We start from the raw sequence: 18,443 nt of genomic DNA, 5'->3' as shown, positions 1-18,443 counted from the left end.
ACAGTTTAGTCACTAACCCATGCATTCAGTAAGACGTGTTCAATCACTCACTTATACAGTCAGTCACGTACCTACTAAATAATCCCTGCAGGCACTTGTAAATCCACTTATTCTTCAATACACCTTGGCATAGATATATATGAAAAATATTTAAACTTTACAGAAACACACATTCACTGGATGATGTCATCCGTGATGTCATTTGAGATGTCATCAGTGATGTCACTGACCATGTTATGAGTGATGTAATATGTGACTTCATCACCAGTGCATTGCGGGCGCGCGAGTTATAGTTAGCTCAACTAACTATAACCGGCGAATTTCTCTGGTTTTATATGAGTCAAATGTCCAACTAACTATAACGTCCCTAAATCCTATGGTTTTTTAGGGAATTTCAAAGGTTTTTTAAATGCTAATTCTTAACTATAATGTCAGTAAAACCTATGTTTTTTTCACCGAATATATATATATATATATATATATATATATATATATATATATATATATAAAGTGACAAGTGGTAACCACTACCCTTAAAAACCCTTTACTACCCTGTACCCTTACTCTACCTTGAACTTTAAAAACACTTACTAACCCAAACCATCCATCAAGCCTGAAACATCTTACAGCAACTTACCACCTCCTACCCTTACCTACCCTAGAACTCTAAAAAACCCTTACTATCTTCAACTCTTACACATCCCTAAACCCTAAAAAGCCATACAACACTGTAGCCTTACTCACACCTAAACCCTCAAAACCCCTTACCCTCTTACTTCTCCTAAATTCACTTAAAAATACACTTACCTGCATTGTAAAAGTGCCTGGAAATGGCATGCATGGTACTTACCTGCGTGGTAACTTCAGCATCATAAAAGTAACAAGCGGTAAAGCCTGCGTGTAAAGAGTGCATGCCGCTAGCAATGTTGCCTTGCAGCTTACTTCCCCCAAAAACCTGTTGCCTTTCTCTTCTTTCCTATCACAATTAACTCACCAGAATCCCTGTCCAGAATCCAGATCCAGTCCGGAACACAAAGCCTTCTTCAAAGGAACAAACGATAACACCAAAGGAGAGGCAGACCGCTCCAATGATGATCTGTACGGCCTGTGGAGACAAAAACAGGTGAGATGGCTCGCAGAAGCCCTGGTCCTACAACAACCTCTGGATTCCATGTCCTCTTAAGACAGTCACTTCTTGAAAGTACCTGCGTATTTGCCTTACATGGCCGCATCTGTGACATCCCAACCCTATCCTTTTCTCTTCTCGACTGCTTAATATTCCCTCCCATTCTCAAAAGACCAGCTGTCTTATGACAATTCTCAATGGATGCCACTCCAACTTGAAAGCATATCTTCATAACATAACGTGTTTTTGTAAACCGCTCGGTCACTCAGGAGGGTATTGTGGTGCTGAATAACACATGTTTATTGTAACCCAGCTTGATGGTACTTATTTTATCAATCTCAGAAGGATGAAAGGCTAAGTGGACGCGCCGGGATTTGAATCTGTGACCATAATGGCAAACATAGGCCCCTACAGCCGGCAGATTGGTCCACTAAGCCACCAGACCCGGCCTGATTTCACAAGACATTCAGCATTTCAAGATCTACCCTAATCTCACTCAGAACTAGATGTCCAGAGCCTACCTAAAAGTAAATCTGACAAAATTTCAAATCCTCCTATTTGCCGAAAGCACCAACCATCTCCAAACTCAAGCCTGTCTTTCTGAAATTATTGTGGACAATGTTGCTGTCAATTAAAGCTCAACACACAATTACTTGGGTACAACTTTGACGCCAAACTCTCAATCAAAGAACACATTGGCGATACAACCAAGGCAGGTAAGTATGATGTATACCTTCTGTAGAACGTCAACCCCTGTTTCAGTGAAACTGATTTCATCACAAGAGGTAAAACTTTAGTTATCTCAGACTTGGAGACATGCTGTTGCAGAGCCTTCCAGACACCTCATTATACACAGCAGATTGGACTACAGAAACGCCCTCTACGCCAGGATCAACAAGTCTCTGCTCAACATACTCCAGACCATACAGAACACCGCAGCCAGACTCGTCCTCGGCATCCCTTGACACATGAGAGTAACTTTCAAGATACTCACCCACTAACCCACACCTACAAATGCGTCTACAACACCAGATCCCAATATCTCAACGATAGAAACTCCTTCCACGTACCCAAGAGAAACCTCCGTTTCGCAGACCTCGCCCTCGCCGAACCCCCGCGCAGACGCAGAACAAGAACAGGTGGAAAAACCTTCTCCTACATAGCGGCCAAGACCTGGAACGAGCTCCCGATCGACATCAGACAAGCCCTCATCCTGCAAATCTTCAGGAAGACCCTCAAGACCTGGCTATTCGCCTGACCGGAGCTGCTCCCCCCCGCCAGCGCCTTGAGACCCTCACGGGTAAGTATCGCGCTTCAAAATTCCCTGATTGATTGACTGATTGATTGAGGCATAGCTGATCAAAAGCTTGACGATGTTCAACCTCATCACCGCCACCATGAAGGAACAACACCAACTCCATGTCCAAGTACATTTATTCATCAGAACTGGCTGCACCGCGTAGGTGACCACCAGAAATTACACCAATGCTGACATGGGCGAGAAAATAACTACCTAAGGCAAAAAGCACCACATCTTAGGCCAGAAGATTGCAGGCCTGGAAATAAAGAACTGCAAAAAAGAGAAACCCACAGGGCTGGCCTTTTCCACCAATATTCCAAGATCTTGAACAACATACATTTGAAGAGCCCAGCCCCTCCTGCAATTAAGACAGGTCTTGAAGACTGGCCTCTTCAGAAGACACCCCAGCGCGATACGATAGGTTTCACCAAGCAGATAATTGTCCACCATTATAAACAGTACTGAATTATCCTTACTACTCCTATCTCTGTTAGACACTAGATCGGTCCTCACAAAAACTCCAAAGATATATGATTACTCACGTACCCCCAGCACCTTCTGCTCCCCCCTGGAGACGGAGGCAGGCACCTTGTCACCATCCTTGGCAGATGGCTGCCTCTTCATTGCTGCCTTGACAGGCTCTAGCAGGGAGGCCAGTCCTGAGGGCTGGTTGATGTTGACGTTAATGACAGTTGGCTTCGAGGCATCATTGGAGACTTCTATGTCATTGGTTTTCACAACACTGGAAGACGTGGCGTCTGCCTAGGAGAGGAGAAGTAAGTCAGCAAAGACCCAGAACCAGTGCTTGAGAGCAACCTGGTCAATGTGCAACTGTCTTCAAAACAAATAAATGTAGACTTCAAACCTGTGAAAGTTCAGTGTCTCTTCACGGCAAACAATGCCAGTTCCACGTCCTCTAGGGAGGGAATGAGCTATCCAGGTGTGTCTTTGGACCAATCAATATTTACGAGAACCTATGTCGTTAAAGCAGTCTTTCTCACAATAATTGGCATTTCATTGAATGTGCCATCTAACCCAATCTGTTCTTGCTCCACATAATTCACAAACTCATAGCGTTAATGCACATTAGAACACTGCAATGTTGAGTGCTCCACTGAAAACAAAGGGGAGGCTCCGGGCTTATAATGGCCGGTATAAGTTTTCTGCTCCGATATTCCAATGTTTGCTTTTCTATTTCACACAGCAGACAGGCTTAACTTAGGGCAATATGTAGAGTATTTATGTAGTACCAAAACAGTAGTAAAGTTGAAATGCAACACAATGAAAATCCCAAACTGAATTAGAAACAGAGAAAAATTAAATAAACAAAACGACAAAAATTCAGTTCAGAGACCTGGACATATGATTTGGTCTAACTTTGACAGAGCTGCCAAACCTCTTGTATCTCATCTGTGGGGTTTTGGCACATCCACCAATTGGCATTGTTTGTTATCTGTGGCATTCAGAAATGCTGGCTTGTTATAGGTGCATTTGTGTAAATGTCCCTCCTTTGTGTGCTTAGCTCTCTCCCCAGCAAATTCACTAAGAGAAGATTTTGTTTGGCCATAACACTGTACAGCATGTGATAGCCTCTCCTTCCTTCTCACATCTGGCCATTGCAGGTTAAATGTTTATTGCTGGCGTCCACAACAGAAATGAAAGCACTGTTCCAGGGTCTTTTTAGAGCTGAACAGAGTGCTTTTAGGTACTTTTGTGTGTGCTGCAGATAACCGACTGAGCACTACATTTAAATATTTTTCCTTTTGCCTGCTCTGTATCGTTGTTTTTAACGGACAGCAAAGAAACTGCCGTACTGCCTAAAGCTGCTGCTTGTTGTTAGGTCTCGCTGAGCCAGTGCATACGCTGCTCTGCGAGACATTTAGTGTATGGGTTTTCAAAGTGCTGCCACAGGCTTTTGGTGGCCTAAAGCTTGCGTGCATGTGAGCGTGCATGCGCGCAGCCGCCATCTCCGTCACACAACTCCCGCTTCTCTTGATCGCGATCACTTTCACTATCGCGGGCCGCGCGTCCGTGTCACAATTTTTACGGCTGCGCGGCCAATGCTTATTCTGTTTTAGATGGAGCATTTATTGCATGCCTGCCCGCCCTTGGGGGAAGTCTTGCGAGAATAATTTGTGATGCAATGTGGTCTGACATATTGTTTCCTTTCATGTCAAAGAGGCATTTCTTAGTTCTTCACTTTAAAAAAAATTTCCATTATAACCAAAAACTGTGAAAAAAATGTAAACATCATTTTGGTTCAACACACTGACGAGCACTCCTCCCTTAAGTGTCTGATTTAGAAAAGGGCGCCTCAAACATTTCCCGAAGTAAATGAAGGAGGTTTTGAGCCAACTCTTACATTTTGTAATAAGGCTCTTTGATTAAGCGGTTTTGTTTTGCTCAATCTTGGAGCCGCGTCGTTGGTGTGTTTTTGTATTTTTTGAGTGGTTGGGAAGGTTTCCCTCTTTTTCTTCTTTGGTTCTTGCTTTGATTGCTTGTGGTTCAGTAAGGTAGGTACCTCAGCTCAAGTTTTTCCTGGCTCAGTATCTGGCCTGGAATGCAGTACTGCTACACGTGAAGATACAGCAACATAAAGTAGCATTTTGACACTCCCAACTAAAAGGGAAAAAAACAATCTCTCCATCCATTTAAATACCAACATATCTCACGCACATCACCCAGCAATATTCCAATATACCTAAACAGAAAGACACCCATATCGATGCTCCACAGTGTCTAAAGAAAGAAAAAACTGTACATCCCTACCCAGCAATGACCTGGTGTACTTGGAAAAAGACCCTGTGCATATCCTTCCAGCAATGTCCAAACAGGTCTAAAGGGAGAAGACGACTCGTATGCCGCCCATTTACTTCTGAACATACAAAAGGACAAAAGTGTGTTAATTCTCCACCTAGAAAGGCAGCATACCTAAAGTAAACAAGCATTGGCATAGCCAATAGATCTCGCTTTTGGAACCTTATACGTATTTAGTTATGTAGCACAATATCCTTGGTGCAACAACAACTGTTGCATGGCTAAACACTTATAAGGTCCCAAAGGCGAGACCTATTGGCTATGCCAATGCTTGTTATCCTTGTTTTATATGGTGCAAACTCAACCATGAGCACCACTTCCGTTACACAATGATACATTTGAGCTGTAGGAATGCAACCTTAACTCGGGCTGATTTTAAGTCCTTCTATACCTTCGGCTCGCGATTGTGCAAAATAAAACTGCTTAACAAATGTTTTTGAAGGCCGTACAGCTGAGCGTGTATATTTAACCCACGACTGAACCCCTTTTGTGGCCGTGTTTTAGTTGTGCTGTGTCTGTTTTGCTATATGTATTCGGCGTACTCACTCCAAGTCCACCTATCTCTTCGGTTCGAAATCAGGAAAAAATGCAACTGCTTAGAATTTTTTTTTTGCAGCCTGTACCACGAAGCGCTTCACATGAGGACCAGTTATATTACACAAGTTGACATGAATTTCATTACTTCAAGAGCCGAGGCCGAAGAGTGTGAATAGGCGTCCCCTGTTTTACACACAGTGCCCCGAAGTCGTTAGAAGTAAACTTGGCGCTATAAAGGTCAGGACTGGAGGCAACATTTAAAGCGCTTGCAGCCCCAGGAAATGTCGCACTTGGCGCCTAGTGCCTCCCTGATTGAGGTTCGGATTCTGAAGCCGTTGATACCGAGTCACTTCTGGGTGGGGCGTTCGAATAAAGGCTCACTGTGGTCTCTCGGGTCTCTAAAACCATTTGACTAACTGGGTTATTAGCTGTAGGCACAGAGGTCTTAATGGGTTGTTTAGGCGGCCGAGGCCCAGCGCTTTCTTTACACTGCTACCGAGTATTTCGACTGAAAAAAGGTGCTACCGACACCCCCCCCTCCTCCTCCCCCCCCACACACACAAGGTACGCCAGATGCTGATATTCTGGGGGAGGGGCCGGGGCTGTTTCCTGATGTTTTCCTGCCCGGGGACAGTGGTCAGTATTTACAAGCAGCCGCCAGTCATCGGGGCCCGGATGCTTTCAAATTCACTTTTATGGGCAGACAAAGAGCTGAAAGCTGTCCGAGGCATAATTGTTACTTCAAAGATGCCAGGGTTGGATTCTTGCCCCCTTCCAGCCACCTCCTGGCCCCAGAGTGTAAATGATTTTCTTCAAATTTCAGGAGAGGAGGTTTCCCACTTTTGTGTCAGCACATGTATGCACATGTTTGAAGGCAGACGACTATTGATTTTGAGGCTAGAGGGAGGGGAATTATTGTTCAGCTTTGATGCAGCAAAACCAAGTAATCCTAATTTCAGGATCCCCCTCCCTCTTGTATTTAAGCTATGTAACCACATTGTGTGATCTTGCTCAAATTGCTTTTTACAAATGTGCCCTTATCTTCTAAAATTAGGTGTCTTTCGAAATACTATAGTCTGTTTACGCTTTCAAATGCACCTTTAATGTTACCAACAGAAATGTGCATTTGCTGCCCTTAATTTTAACACAGGTCTTAAATCAGGACAAGCATGAAGGAAGCTCTCCCAGAGTCTGGATCGACTTCTGTGGAGCTCTCGGAGCCGAAATCTCAGCTTGGAATCAACCTCCATCAGTATGAGGACAAGTGCGGAAAAATAACGGCTCCAGCACTTGACTTGTTCTCCGCTAGTATACACCTTCCTTTCTCCCACGCTCTCTGCTTGCCTTTCCCGTATGCTCTATTTGCTTTCATTTTCCAAGGCCCTCTGTTTTCTGTTCTGCTAACCCAAGTCAAAAAGGAAGATCATCCTGGACTCATTCTAGCGTCATCCGGTGACTTCAGCCGGGCTATTCCTGCAATTATCTGGGGAAGTCGTCCCAAGCCATCCTGAAGTCTGCCCACAGGGAGAAATATTTAAATGAGATGACTCTTACTGTAATCACAAAAACTACTCCAGGATGGTGTCCTGATTACTTCAATTAAAAATGCGTGATGATCTTGTACTTCTCAAGGAATACTAACTGACAAGTGCAGGATGAGTTTAAAATACTACCGGATGATTTCAGGACAACCTCATGGTTACTGTCTACAACCACTGGATGATTTGCTAATATCTTCCGAATTATTATGCATTACTGTAGTATGATTTTATGACAACTTCAAATTGGAGTTAATGTACACAAGGGTATTGGGAAAACACTACGGTACATCCCCTCATCACTGCCTAACAACCAAGAGTACTCAGTGGAATTATTTAGAAGTAATCCCAATTCGTAACATCCAAGAGTATCCACTGGATGGGCACTCTTGGCTATTGCTTAGGTGTCTTTAGTACTATAACTGAGCGTGGTGATGGATTGTGTAGCTGTATATAGTCACAGCTTACTTACTTTTAACTTTATTTTGATTGAATTTACAATCATAAAAAGTACATTTAAAACAGTACAACATTATAAAAATCAGTTTGCTCATTGACTGCTAAGAAAGGCAGGCATTTTACATATAAGCACTAACACTCTAAATACAAAAATAATAACACAGTAGTCAATAAAAATTCGATTTGCTCAGTGGCTGTTAAGGAAAGCAGGCATTTAGAAGTAAACGCTAACACTCTATATACAAGAATAATAACAGAATAATCGATAAAATCTTAGGAAACAGTCGCCAATAATTGGGAATGAGTTTTCAAGCAAGCTTTGAGAAAGCAGGCTACGGTTTTGGCAACGTACGGGGTGTCTAGATATTGAAGTGCCAAAAGAGCCGGTCTGCATCTTCTCAGTCCTAAGTGTCGGAGCAATGGAACCAGCCATCGTTTCCGCGGGGACTTAGTCACAGTGTTACATGTGTGTAGTTATTAAGCCATGCAGTGAAGTGTTCTAAATCCCAGTTGGCAAATAGTTTAATTATTGTTCTGACGCTTTGTTTAAGAATGGGATTTAAGTGAAAATGGATATTGAACTCTGCAGCTATATGGTGTGAGAGGATGTTCATGTGGAAAGTCTATGTGGATAGCAGATGCTGACTGCAAAGAGGAGATATTAACATATGTAGTGTGGAACAAAAAGGCATGGGACTTTAGGTGTATACGTGTCATGCTAAGGCCGAATACATAGAGTTGAGTACTGTTTGTGAATGGTAGAACAGTGCAGCACTGGATAGAAGAGTAAGGATAAGGCGTGTGAAATATGTTGTGCAGTAAATTTGGACAGATGATTTGAAGAGTGCTTGTAAAGATAACAGGGCATAGTGGATGTTGAGACTGGATATGGAGAGCTTCTATGAAGAGCATATCTGAAGTGTGGGCTAGCAGCAAGATAGCAGTTCTAAGAGAAAAATAGAGTACGCATTTGGAGGCTATAGAGGAGTAGAAGTGGCGTGTCAGTAAATGTTTAGTGGAAGTGGAAAGCTCCTATCATGGAAGAAGAGTGGATGTAGAAGATGAATTTAATGGCTAGAAGATACCCACAGAGGGAACTTTAAATGGTGTTAGCAGCAGTCATAATGCTTTGAGAATGAAAAGGGCTGGGAGTTGGTGAGGTTTGTATTTAGCAGATAAGATGGTGGAGAGTGGATGTAGTGCACCAAGAGCAGAAGTGGTGTTTTGAGTGGCTAGAGCAAGTGTCGAGAACAGATGTACAGGGTTCAGAGAGGATACAGTACTTGGAGAGTGGATGCAGAAGGCTTAGATTGGATATGTGAGATAAACAACAGATGTAGATGGTGGATACAGAGGGTGAACAATGTACATACACAAGCAGTGCAAGTGTTGGGTAGAATACAATTATGGATGGTAGAAAGCGAACATGCAAATAAAGTGTGAATGTAGGGAACGCATGTACAGAGTGTAGCACTCATGTGGAGGACAGATATACAGTGTTTAGTAATCGGGTGTTATGTGTAGATATGAACAGTGGAAGTGGAACATGGATAGAACATGTGGGCTGTAGAATGCAGACAAGAGAAAGTAAATGGTGAAGATAACAAGTGATGGGTGGAAAGAGACCAACGAGGGTAAGAAACTTATTTGGAAGGTAAAGAGTGTATGACAGGGTGACAAGCACAATTGGCGGCTGGAGAGAGCATGTGCAAAGTACTATACGAGGGCTGATGTAGAGAGTGAATGTGCTGGGTAGAGAGTGTATATGGCAGACAGTTTATGTATGTCATTGGTGGAGATCCTGTGTGGGAGTAGGATAAACAGTGTGTGTGTTGGAAGTAGAAGGCTAAAAGCCCATGTGGTGCACTGAGAGAAGATCTAATGTTCAGAGGGAGGATGGGCGAAATAGATCATGGATATGGCGAGCCAATGCAAATGACAGAAAGAGGAGGTGAGGCTTGGAGAATGGGCAGAGAGGGTTACAGTGGATGTTTAGGATGGAGAACACATTCAGATGGTGGAAAGAGTGACAATGAGGGAGTTGCGTCGAGAGGCATAAAGTGGAGTAGAGTGTTGTAGAGTGGAGCGATAGTGTCCTAGGGTGGAATGGCACAGAGTGTTGTAGGGTGCAGTAAAGTGAGGTGGAGTGGCATAAAATGGAGTAGAGTTTTGTAGAGTGAAGTGGCGTAGAGGGTCGTAGAGTAGAGTTGCATAGAGTGCAGTAGATTGTTGTAGTGTAGAGTGGAGTAAAGGGTTGCAGAGTGGAGTGTTGAATAGTGGAGGGGCATGGAGAGTCATTGAGCAGAGAAGTGAGTCAGAATGGAGTGGAGTAAAGTGGCGTAGAGGGAGTTTAACAGAGTGGCAGTGTCGTGGAGTGGCAGAGAGGGTTGTTGAGTGCAGTAGAGTGGTGTAGAGTATAGTGAAGTGTCAAAGATTGGAGTATCAAAGTAGAGAGTCGTTGGTTGCAAAAAATATAGGAGCGTGAGTGGAGGGGTGTATAAGAGTGGTATGTCGTGTATTGTCAGAGTGGAATGGCATGTTGTAAAGTAGAAGGGAGTGGAGTGGTGTGTGGTAGAGGGTTGTGTGGTAGAGGGGAGGGGCATGGTGTTGTACAGAGTAGAGTGGTGTAGCGTGGAATATGCCTGGTGTGATGGTGCACTGCCTGTACAGTCAACAAATTTGCAATTTAAATGACTATTACATTTGCTAAGGCATACAGTTTTACTGATTTAAAGTATACAGTGCACAAAACAATGTGTGGAAGTGTAATCTCCTAGTGTACTGAATTGTTCTAAATCATATTGAAATATTTGTTTCCACCATACTTCAAAGAATTACAAAAAAATTGCTTCATTTGTGCTTTCCTTAATCTGATATATTGAGTTGTGTGCAGAGGGAAGAGAACAAGTGAACGGTTGAGAGAAAAACTATAGTGTAAAGAGTAGATAAATAGGGTGGCAATGGCTTGTAGAGGGTGGAGAGCACATGAGCAGTATAGAGAAGATGCCTGATGTGGACAACAATGTGCATGGTAGAGATCGGATTTGGTGAGTGGAGATTGAAGATAAAAGGTTAGAAAGTGGAATTACACAGGAGTATGGGCAAGGGAGTAGCCAGAAAATTAAAACACCCCCCACTTTGAACCAAAAGGCCGTTTCCATTTGTGAACCAACTTTATTGAAAACTCAAGAAAGGCTAGAAGACAGCGCTGCCGTTCTGAACGCAGCGAGAAGAATGCACATTTTCAAAAATCACAATCCATTATACTCTTGAAGTCTATTAATGAAATATTCACTTCATGAGAGTGAAAGGGTTTTTGGTATAATAATTAACAGTCCGCATAAAGTTATAACAATGATATTGAGTTAAACATCTATCGTGAACCTCATTAGGTATGGCTGTTATTTCACTGCTACGATATCTATAGTTCAATTAAAACGTGACACATTTTGCTTTTCGAAAGCTTTTAAACTTTCAATAGAAAGTTCTGTTATTATTTATATACCAGAGGTGCCACAGGTATATGTATAAAAATATGCATATAGGCAGGGCCACTGGAATCATGCGATTCTGCAGTCACTGCATTTTTTTGGGCTAATTATAGATTTGCGGCATTTTTTTTTGTTGCATCTTTTATATAGCGCGAACTGGACCCGAAGGTATTGGAGCGCTGTACATGAGCACCGTATTTACATTACATATTCAGGCACAGGGAGATTAAGTGATTTGCCCAGAATCAGAGGTGCAACTAGAGCCAAATTTCGGGGGGGGGGGGGGAATCTTTTAAGCCATAGGCAAAGTGGAACTGCAGAGGCTCTTAGAAGGGGTGAAACAACAGCGAGGCCTCATTAACATGCAAATGGTCTTTTAAAGAGCTGTGAAGTGCTCGGGTGCTGCTATGTGTGCGCCGGGAAGCTAGTCTCCTCCCGGGCCACACACAACGGGGGGGGGCTGAGGCCCTTTGAGTCCAATGGGTGTTGCGCGCCTGCCCAGAATCACAGGATGTGGACGCGACCTCGAGGCTCGAACCCTGGTTTCCTGCACCAAAGTGGGCAGCGCAGCTGACGGACCACATCCCCTCCCCTCTGCCAAAATAATCCATCATTTGCTAATTAATCGGCAGATTTTAACAAAAACAATCTTCTTTATAATTCAAATGGATCAAACATTTCTAAAAATGTGGCAATGTGTTAGAACTTTGTGGAAAGCCCTTTGCAAAGGTTAACTGGGCATCTTTAAATTGTTTATTTTTGTGTTTGGTTGTTAAGCTGGTACTAATGAGGTCAAACGTTTGCCCAGACAGTATTACCATATGTATAAATTACAAACGAATGAAGTAATCCTGTACAAAAATGTGCTGCGCCATGCCTCATAATTTACCTTTTCTTGACGCATTATTTAGTTAACGGTGCCAAATAATTTAGTGCTACCCTGTCGCATGATTTCAGTAGCCTTACATACAGGTAGGATAGTCCATTGGATTCATGTGCCTGTTGAAGAGAAAAACCTCGGGTCCTCTGCTGGTCCTATGCCTGCCCCCCAATGAAGGCCTAAAAACTGCCCAAAGTCTTGGCAAATTAAATTCACAGTATGGAAGGGGGACGGTTCATTGCCCAGTCACTGCACAATTAATTGTGACTAGCAGTCCTCTTGTAATAGCAGGTTTAAAAATCTTTTATGCCAAGCGTGGAAGATTCCTGTGAGCGGACACCAGAACCATGAGTTGTCTAATGAAGCCCGTTGTCTTGTGTACTCGGGTCCATAGTTTCCCAGGAAGAGGTACACCAGGCCTATATCACCATTCCCAATCCAAGATAGTGGGTTAAGCAATTCAAGATTTTGAAGCGACTTGGCCAGCTGTTTCAAGACCTTGGAAAAGGCTGGAAAGAGGGTGATAGAGCGCTAAATCTTTAGCTCATTAGGATCCAGGCTAGCTTTTATCATGAGTGAAATGAAGATGCCTGTCTTGTAAAGCTGACTAACAATGCTCATGTTAAAAGAGGAGCTGATAGCAGTGCAACGCGTTGGGGCAAGAACAGGCATCAATTATTTTAAGGTAGAGGGAGAACATGGATTATAGAGTGATCCTGATTTCAGGTTGGATAGTGCTGAGATGACCCCTGCCATGGACATATCAGGAAGCTGGCTCAGCGAGATATCCTAGAGGCTTCTGGGCTTGTCTCCCTTAATGAGACTTGCAGTGTGTATGTGTTTGTGTGTGTGTGTTGATTTTGCTTTGAAATAAAAGAGGGCCACGTTCTTCCTAGTGCTTTTGAAGGCATCACCATGGTGGCATGACTAATAGGATCCAGCAAAGATTGGTTTACCTTAAAAAGGTCCAAGAGGGTTTCAGTGAAGATGCCAGATGGGAAGCAACAAAATATGTTTTAATGTCAAGGAGGCCGACTTTGAAAAGATGTTATTGATTTTTAATTAGGCATGTGATCGGATTGTTAAACCCCATTCATGGGCAATGGAGCAGTTAGGGGCTATGGGCCACGGCTGTGTGTAGGCTGGAGTCATTTTACTCTATTGTCCCAGGGCCCATTCTACTATGACTCTGCAAAACTGGGCAAACTACAACCTTTTCAACACTAGCTTCTCGGTGGTAGCAATGGTGAGCAGTCACAGGCTTCTCATGGAGGCAAGTTTGGTGGCACACAGGTTCAGCACTCAACACTACACCCAGCCATGCAATAATGTGATTGTCCAACCCAGTGCTACTCTTATGGAAAAAACAGGTACTTTATTCTACATTAAGGCACAATACAGACGGACACATTCTTTTTTTGTTAGGCTCCGGGAGATTAAGTGATATCCCAGGATCACAGTATTTTCAGCCTCCCTGCCGAGGCTCGAACCAGATACCCATCTCCAAGGTCGACCATATGCCTTTACCACGCATGCCATGACAACGCAAAGGCGTGCACGGTGAATGCATAAAGTTTGTAAAAGTGTTTATGGTAAATATATATATATTTTTTAATATGATATGTATATATATATATTTTATTTTAATTATTTTTTTAAAAAAATTAAAAACAAAAAAATGCCTTTTTTATCCCAATAACTAAACATCTCTAACATTGTTAAATTACCAATACCACCCCAATACCCATGCCCACTAAAATCTTAAATTACCCTTGGCACCCCAAATCAACCCTGAACCCTAAAACACACCCTGACCACTAACAATACCCCTACACCCCCAAACCCACGCTGAACCCTTAACCTACCCTAGCACCCCAAAACCTAAACTGAACCCTGTACACTAAAATTACCCTGAGCACCCCAAAAACAAAACACACCCTGATCCCTAAATTTTCTACTACACCCCAAACCTAAAGCCACCCTGAACCCTAAAAATCCCCCAGCACCTCTAAACCCAAACACACCCTGTACCCTAAAAATTCCCCTACACCCCAAAACCCTAACCCACCATGCCACTTAAAAATACCCCAGCACCCCAAAAACTAAACCCACCCTGAACCCTAAAAATACCCCAGCACCCCAAAACCCAAACATACCCTTAACCCTAAAATTACCCATAACCACTAAAAATAAACCTGCACCCCAAAACCTAAAATGACCCTGAACCCTAAAAATACCCCTGCACCCCAAAACCTAAACCCACCCTGAACCCCAAAAATACCCTGGGCACCCCAAAACCCAAACATGTCCTTAACCCTAAAACTACCCCGGACCACTAAAAATAAACCTGCACCCCAAAACCTAAACCTTAAACATACCCCTGCACCCCAAAAACTAAACCCACCCTGAACCCTAAAAATACCCCAGCACCCCAAAACCCAAACATACCCTTAACCCTAAAATTAGCCATGACCACTAAAAATAAACCTGCACCCCAAAACCTACAACGACCCTGAACCCTAAAAATACCCCTGCACCCTGAAACCTAAACCCACCCTGAACCCTAAAAATACCCCAGCATCCCAAAACCCAAACATGCCCTTAACCCGAAAATTACTCCTGACCACTAAAAATAAACCTGCACCCCTAAACCTAAACCCACCCTGAACCCTAAAAATACCCCTGCACCCCAAAATCTAAACCCACCCTGAACCCTAAAAATACCCAGACACCCCAAAACCTAAACCCACCCTGAACCCTAGAAATACCCCAGCACCCCAAACGCCTTAACCCTAAAATTACCCCTGAACCCCAAAACATATAACCCTACACTCCAAAACCCAAACCCTATACATACCTTATACTTACATATAAATCACATATGCTTCTACCATTCATGCATTTACAACAAATTTTGTTGTAAAAGCATGTGTGGTAAATGCATATGCATTGTAATGCCATGCGTTTTAATGGCATTGCCGAGTAATGGTAGTTGCATTGTGATGGTATGCGGGGATATGGTAGTAGTGGTAAAAGATTAGTTGTAATGGGTGTTTACCTCTTGCACTAGAAGTATAATCATTCTCAAAACATAAGGAGAAATTTCATCATGTTAAGAAGAAATGATGCTTGTGGAGATTTGGATGTTTATTTTCAAATCATCAAGCACAATTGGATCTTATGAAGTAATCACATACTCATTCTTAAATCCTCCTGAAGTCATCAGGAATAGTCACACCTTGTGAAGTCATCGCATACTCATTCTTAAGTCTTCCCGAAGTCATCAGGAATAGTCACACCTTGTGAAGTCATCGCATACTCATTCTTAAATCCTCCTGAAGTCATCAGGAATAGTCACACCTTGTGAAGTCATCAGATGCTCATTTTCAAGTCATCCACAAGTCATCGAGCTCAAGTTTCTAAACTCTGCTGATGACTTCAAGAGCTTGATGATGTCTGATGATGTGAAAATGACTTCTAGAGTAGTTGGATGATCATCCAATGACTCTGGGATTGCTTCTAAAGTAATCCTGTTTGACCTGGGAAGCTTTATACTTTGCTTTCATTTTTCTGTGCTCTCTGTTTTCTGTTCTGCTAAGCTCTATACTTTGCTTTCATTTTTCTGTGCTCTCTGTTTATCTAAGCTCTATACTTTGCTTTCATTTTTCTGTGCTCTCTGTTTTCTGTTCTGCTAAGCTCTATACTTTGCTTTCATTTTTCTGTGCTCTCTGTTTATCTAAGCTCTATACTTTGCTTTCATTTTTCTGTGCTCTCTGTTTTCTGTTCTGCTAAGCTCTATACTTTGCTTTCATTTTCCCAGGCCCTGTGTTTTCTGTTCTGCTAAGCTCTATACTTTGCTTTCATTTTTCTGTGCTCTCTGTTCTGCTAAGCTCTATACTTTGCTTTCATTTTTCTATGCTCTCTGTTTTCTGTTCTGCTAAGCTCTATACTTTGCTTTCATTTTTCTAGGCCCTCTGTTTTCTGTTCTGCTAAGCTCTATACTTTGCTTTCATTTTTCTATGCTCTCTGTTTTCTGTTCTGCTAAGCTCTATACTTTGCTTTCATTTTTCTAGGCCCTCTGTTTTCTGTTCTGCTAAGCTCTATACTTTGCTTTCATTTTTCTATGCTCTGTTTTCTGTTCTGCTAAGCTCTATACTTTGCTTTCATTTTTGAAGACCCTCTGTTGTTCTGTTCTGCTAAGCTCTATACTTTGCTTTCATTTTTGAAGGCCCTCTGTTTTTCTGTTCTGCTAAGCTCTATACTTTGCTTTCATTTTTCTGTGCTCTCTTTTTTCTGTTCTGCTAAGCTCTATACTTTGCTTTCATTTTTCTAGGCCCTCTGTTCTCTGTTCTGCTAAGCTCTATACTTTGCTTTCATTTTCCTAGGCCCTCTGTTTTCGGTTCTGCTAAGCTCTATACTTGGCTTTCATTTTTCTGTGCTCTCTGTTTTCTGTTCTGCTAAGCTCTATACTTTGCTTTCATTTTTCTGTGCTCTCTATTTTCTGTTCTGCTAAGCTCTATACTTTGCTTTCATTTTTCTCTGCTCTCAGTTTTCTGTTCTGCTAAGCTCTATACTTTGCTTTCATTTTTCTATGGTCAGTTTTCTGTTCTGATAAGTTCTATACTTCGCTTTCATTTTTTCTAGGCTCTCTGTTTTCTGTTCTGCTAAGCTCTATACTTTACTTTATTTTTTCTAGGCCCTCTGTTTTCTGACCCCTATGGTCTGTATTTGGGTCAGTGAACAGGAAAGTGCTTATCTGTCCACGAAGGTCATCGGAGCACACGTATATACGTCGTCTAAAAAATGTATTTCATTGATCAGGTTACAGAAATGCTGGCAAACAAAAGAACATTAAAAAACTGCTCTAACTTTCGCAAATGCAAGACCAATTGCATTGCAAATACTTTTTTATAAAGTTTTAAGTAGAAATGGCACCAAGAAGTGTTAAGTACCAATGACAGTTAATGGTTGCAGTAGACCAGGACCTCGGTACCATTTGACGCTGACCACGATGGAGAATGGATTGGAAACACCAGGTGAATCCTGGTCAAAGATTTTGCTTTCTGACTTTAGTCCTTAAATCCCCAATCCACCATAGGAGTACAATCCTAAATCCCCCCGGACCTCAGACGAGACACAAAGTCACACAGTATGTCAGGCAGAGGCCAACAACAGGTTCCAGTCCAAGTCTACGTACCACTGAATAGGCCAGGGCGGAGTTCCCGGAAACAAAAACACTCTGCCAAGCTATGTGGAGTTCCGCAAGTGGCGGCGTGCATTATCTTGTGCCGTTTGCGCTGGGTTTTAGAGCCGGGTGTTTGTCCCATGCTGTAAAATTTGCACGAATGGCATCATGCGCAGCGCAAGAGAGCACTGCTTCTTGTTGCCGCTTGAGCAGAAGTTTTCCTTGAGCGGCAGCTTCCTCAACGCGAACAGAAGGCTCCTCAACGCGAGCGGTAGCAACCATCCGTGACCGCCCGCGTTTAGAAATCTGGCTGGGAAGCGGTCTCGCGTTGGATTTTCCTCTCTTGCACTCACCAACTTACCGATGGAGCAGAGTTTACCGCCCATGCCTTCCACGGATCAGCTGGGCAGTTGCAGGAAAGTCCTCTTTCCTGAAGCTTGAGCAGGAGGTCGGCCTTATGACCCTTTCGTCCTGGGTACAAGAGAGTGTAGGCTCAGTCCTTCAGGACTCTTCCCAGATTGCAGACAATGGGTTTAGTTAGTCCTCTTCTACTCCTCCTCAGGCCCAGGAGTGTTCTGGAGTGGGTGCTTGGCGATGTGATATTCATGCTTGTCATGAGCTGGGGTAGGAATGACTCCTGGGCACACAACCTAATGAATGAGGTAAAAGTTTTTGGGGCCAGCCCTATCCACTTTGGGCATTTTCAAGATGATAAAAGTATTCAGCCACACTAAACCGCAGCTCTGGTGGAGAAGGGTCTGTGTGGTGAGTGTACGATGGTAATCTTACTGTTCTCTCACATCTAACACCAAAATCTAGTGTGAGGTAGCCACTTTATCCCCCATAAGCAGAGACGACAGAAGTCAGATAGGACAAAGCAGGGTTCATCACCAACCAGACAATGGATATTCAATAATAGTCTAGCCATTCTGTTCTCAGCCTTTCAAGTGCTCTCCAAAATGTTATATGTAAACCCAACCTATCTGTCACTGTAATACCAAAAAGGATGCTCACTCCCCCTACCCAACATATTCAGTGAGATTCAGAGGAGTCATCTCTGCCTATTCACATCAGCCTATTGTTTGCTCCTGGAGGGCATTTCACACCTAT

At 42.9% G+C, this 18,443-nt stretch overlaps 1 protein-coding gene across 1 annotated transcript in view; it reads right to left on the bottom strand.

Moving 5' to 3' along the window:
* LOC146839434 (transmembrane protein 176B-like) overlaps positions 1–18,443 on the bottom strand; it is an 88,889-nt gene that overhangs the window by 46,243 nt on the left and 24,203 nt on the right. The window contains exons 3-4 of the mRNA XM_085651485.1: positions 2,973–3,188; positions 995–1,105 (exon numbers count right to left, since the gene is read on the bottom strand). Coding sequence (XP_085507611.1) covers positions 995–1,105; positions 2,973–3,188 — 327 coding nt within the window. The remainder of the gene's footprint in view (positions 1–994; positions 1,106–2,972; positions 3,189–18,443) is intronic.

Source organism: Triturus cristatus, chromosome 4_1 (genome assembly GCF_964204655.1).
Source record: "Triturus cristatus chromosome 4_1, aTriCri1.1, whole genome shotgun sequence".
Classification (NCBI taxonomy): domain Eukaryota; kingdom Metazoa; phylum Chordata; class Amphibia; order Caudata; family Salamandridae; genus Triturus; species Triturus cristatus.
This window is presented reverse-complemented; position numbering and strand designations above follow the sequence as displayed.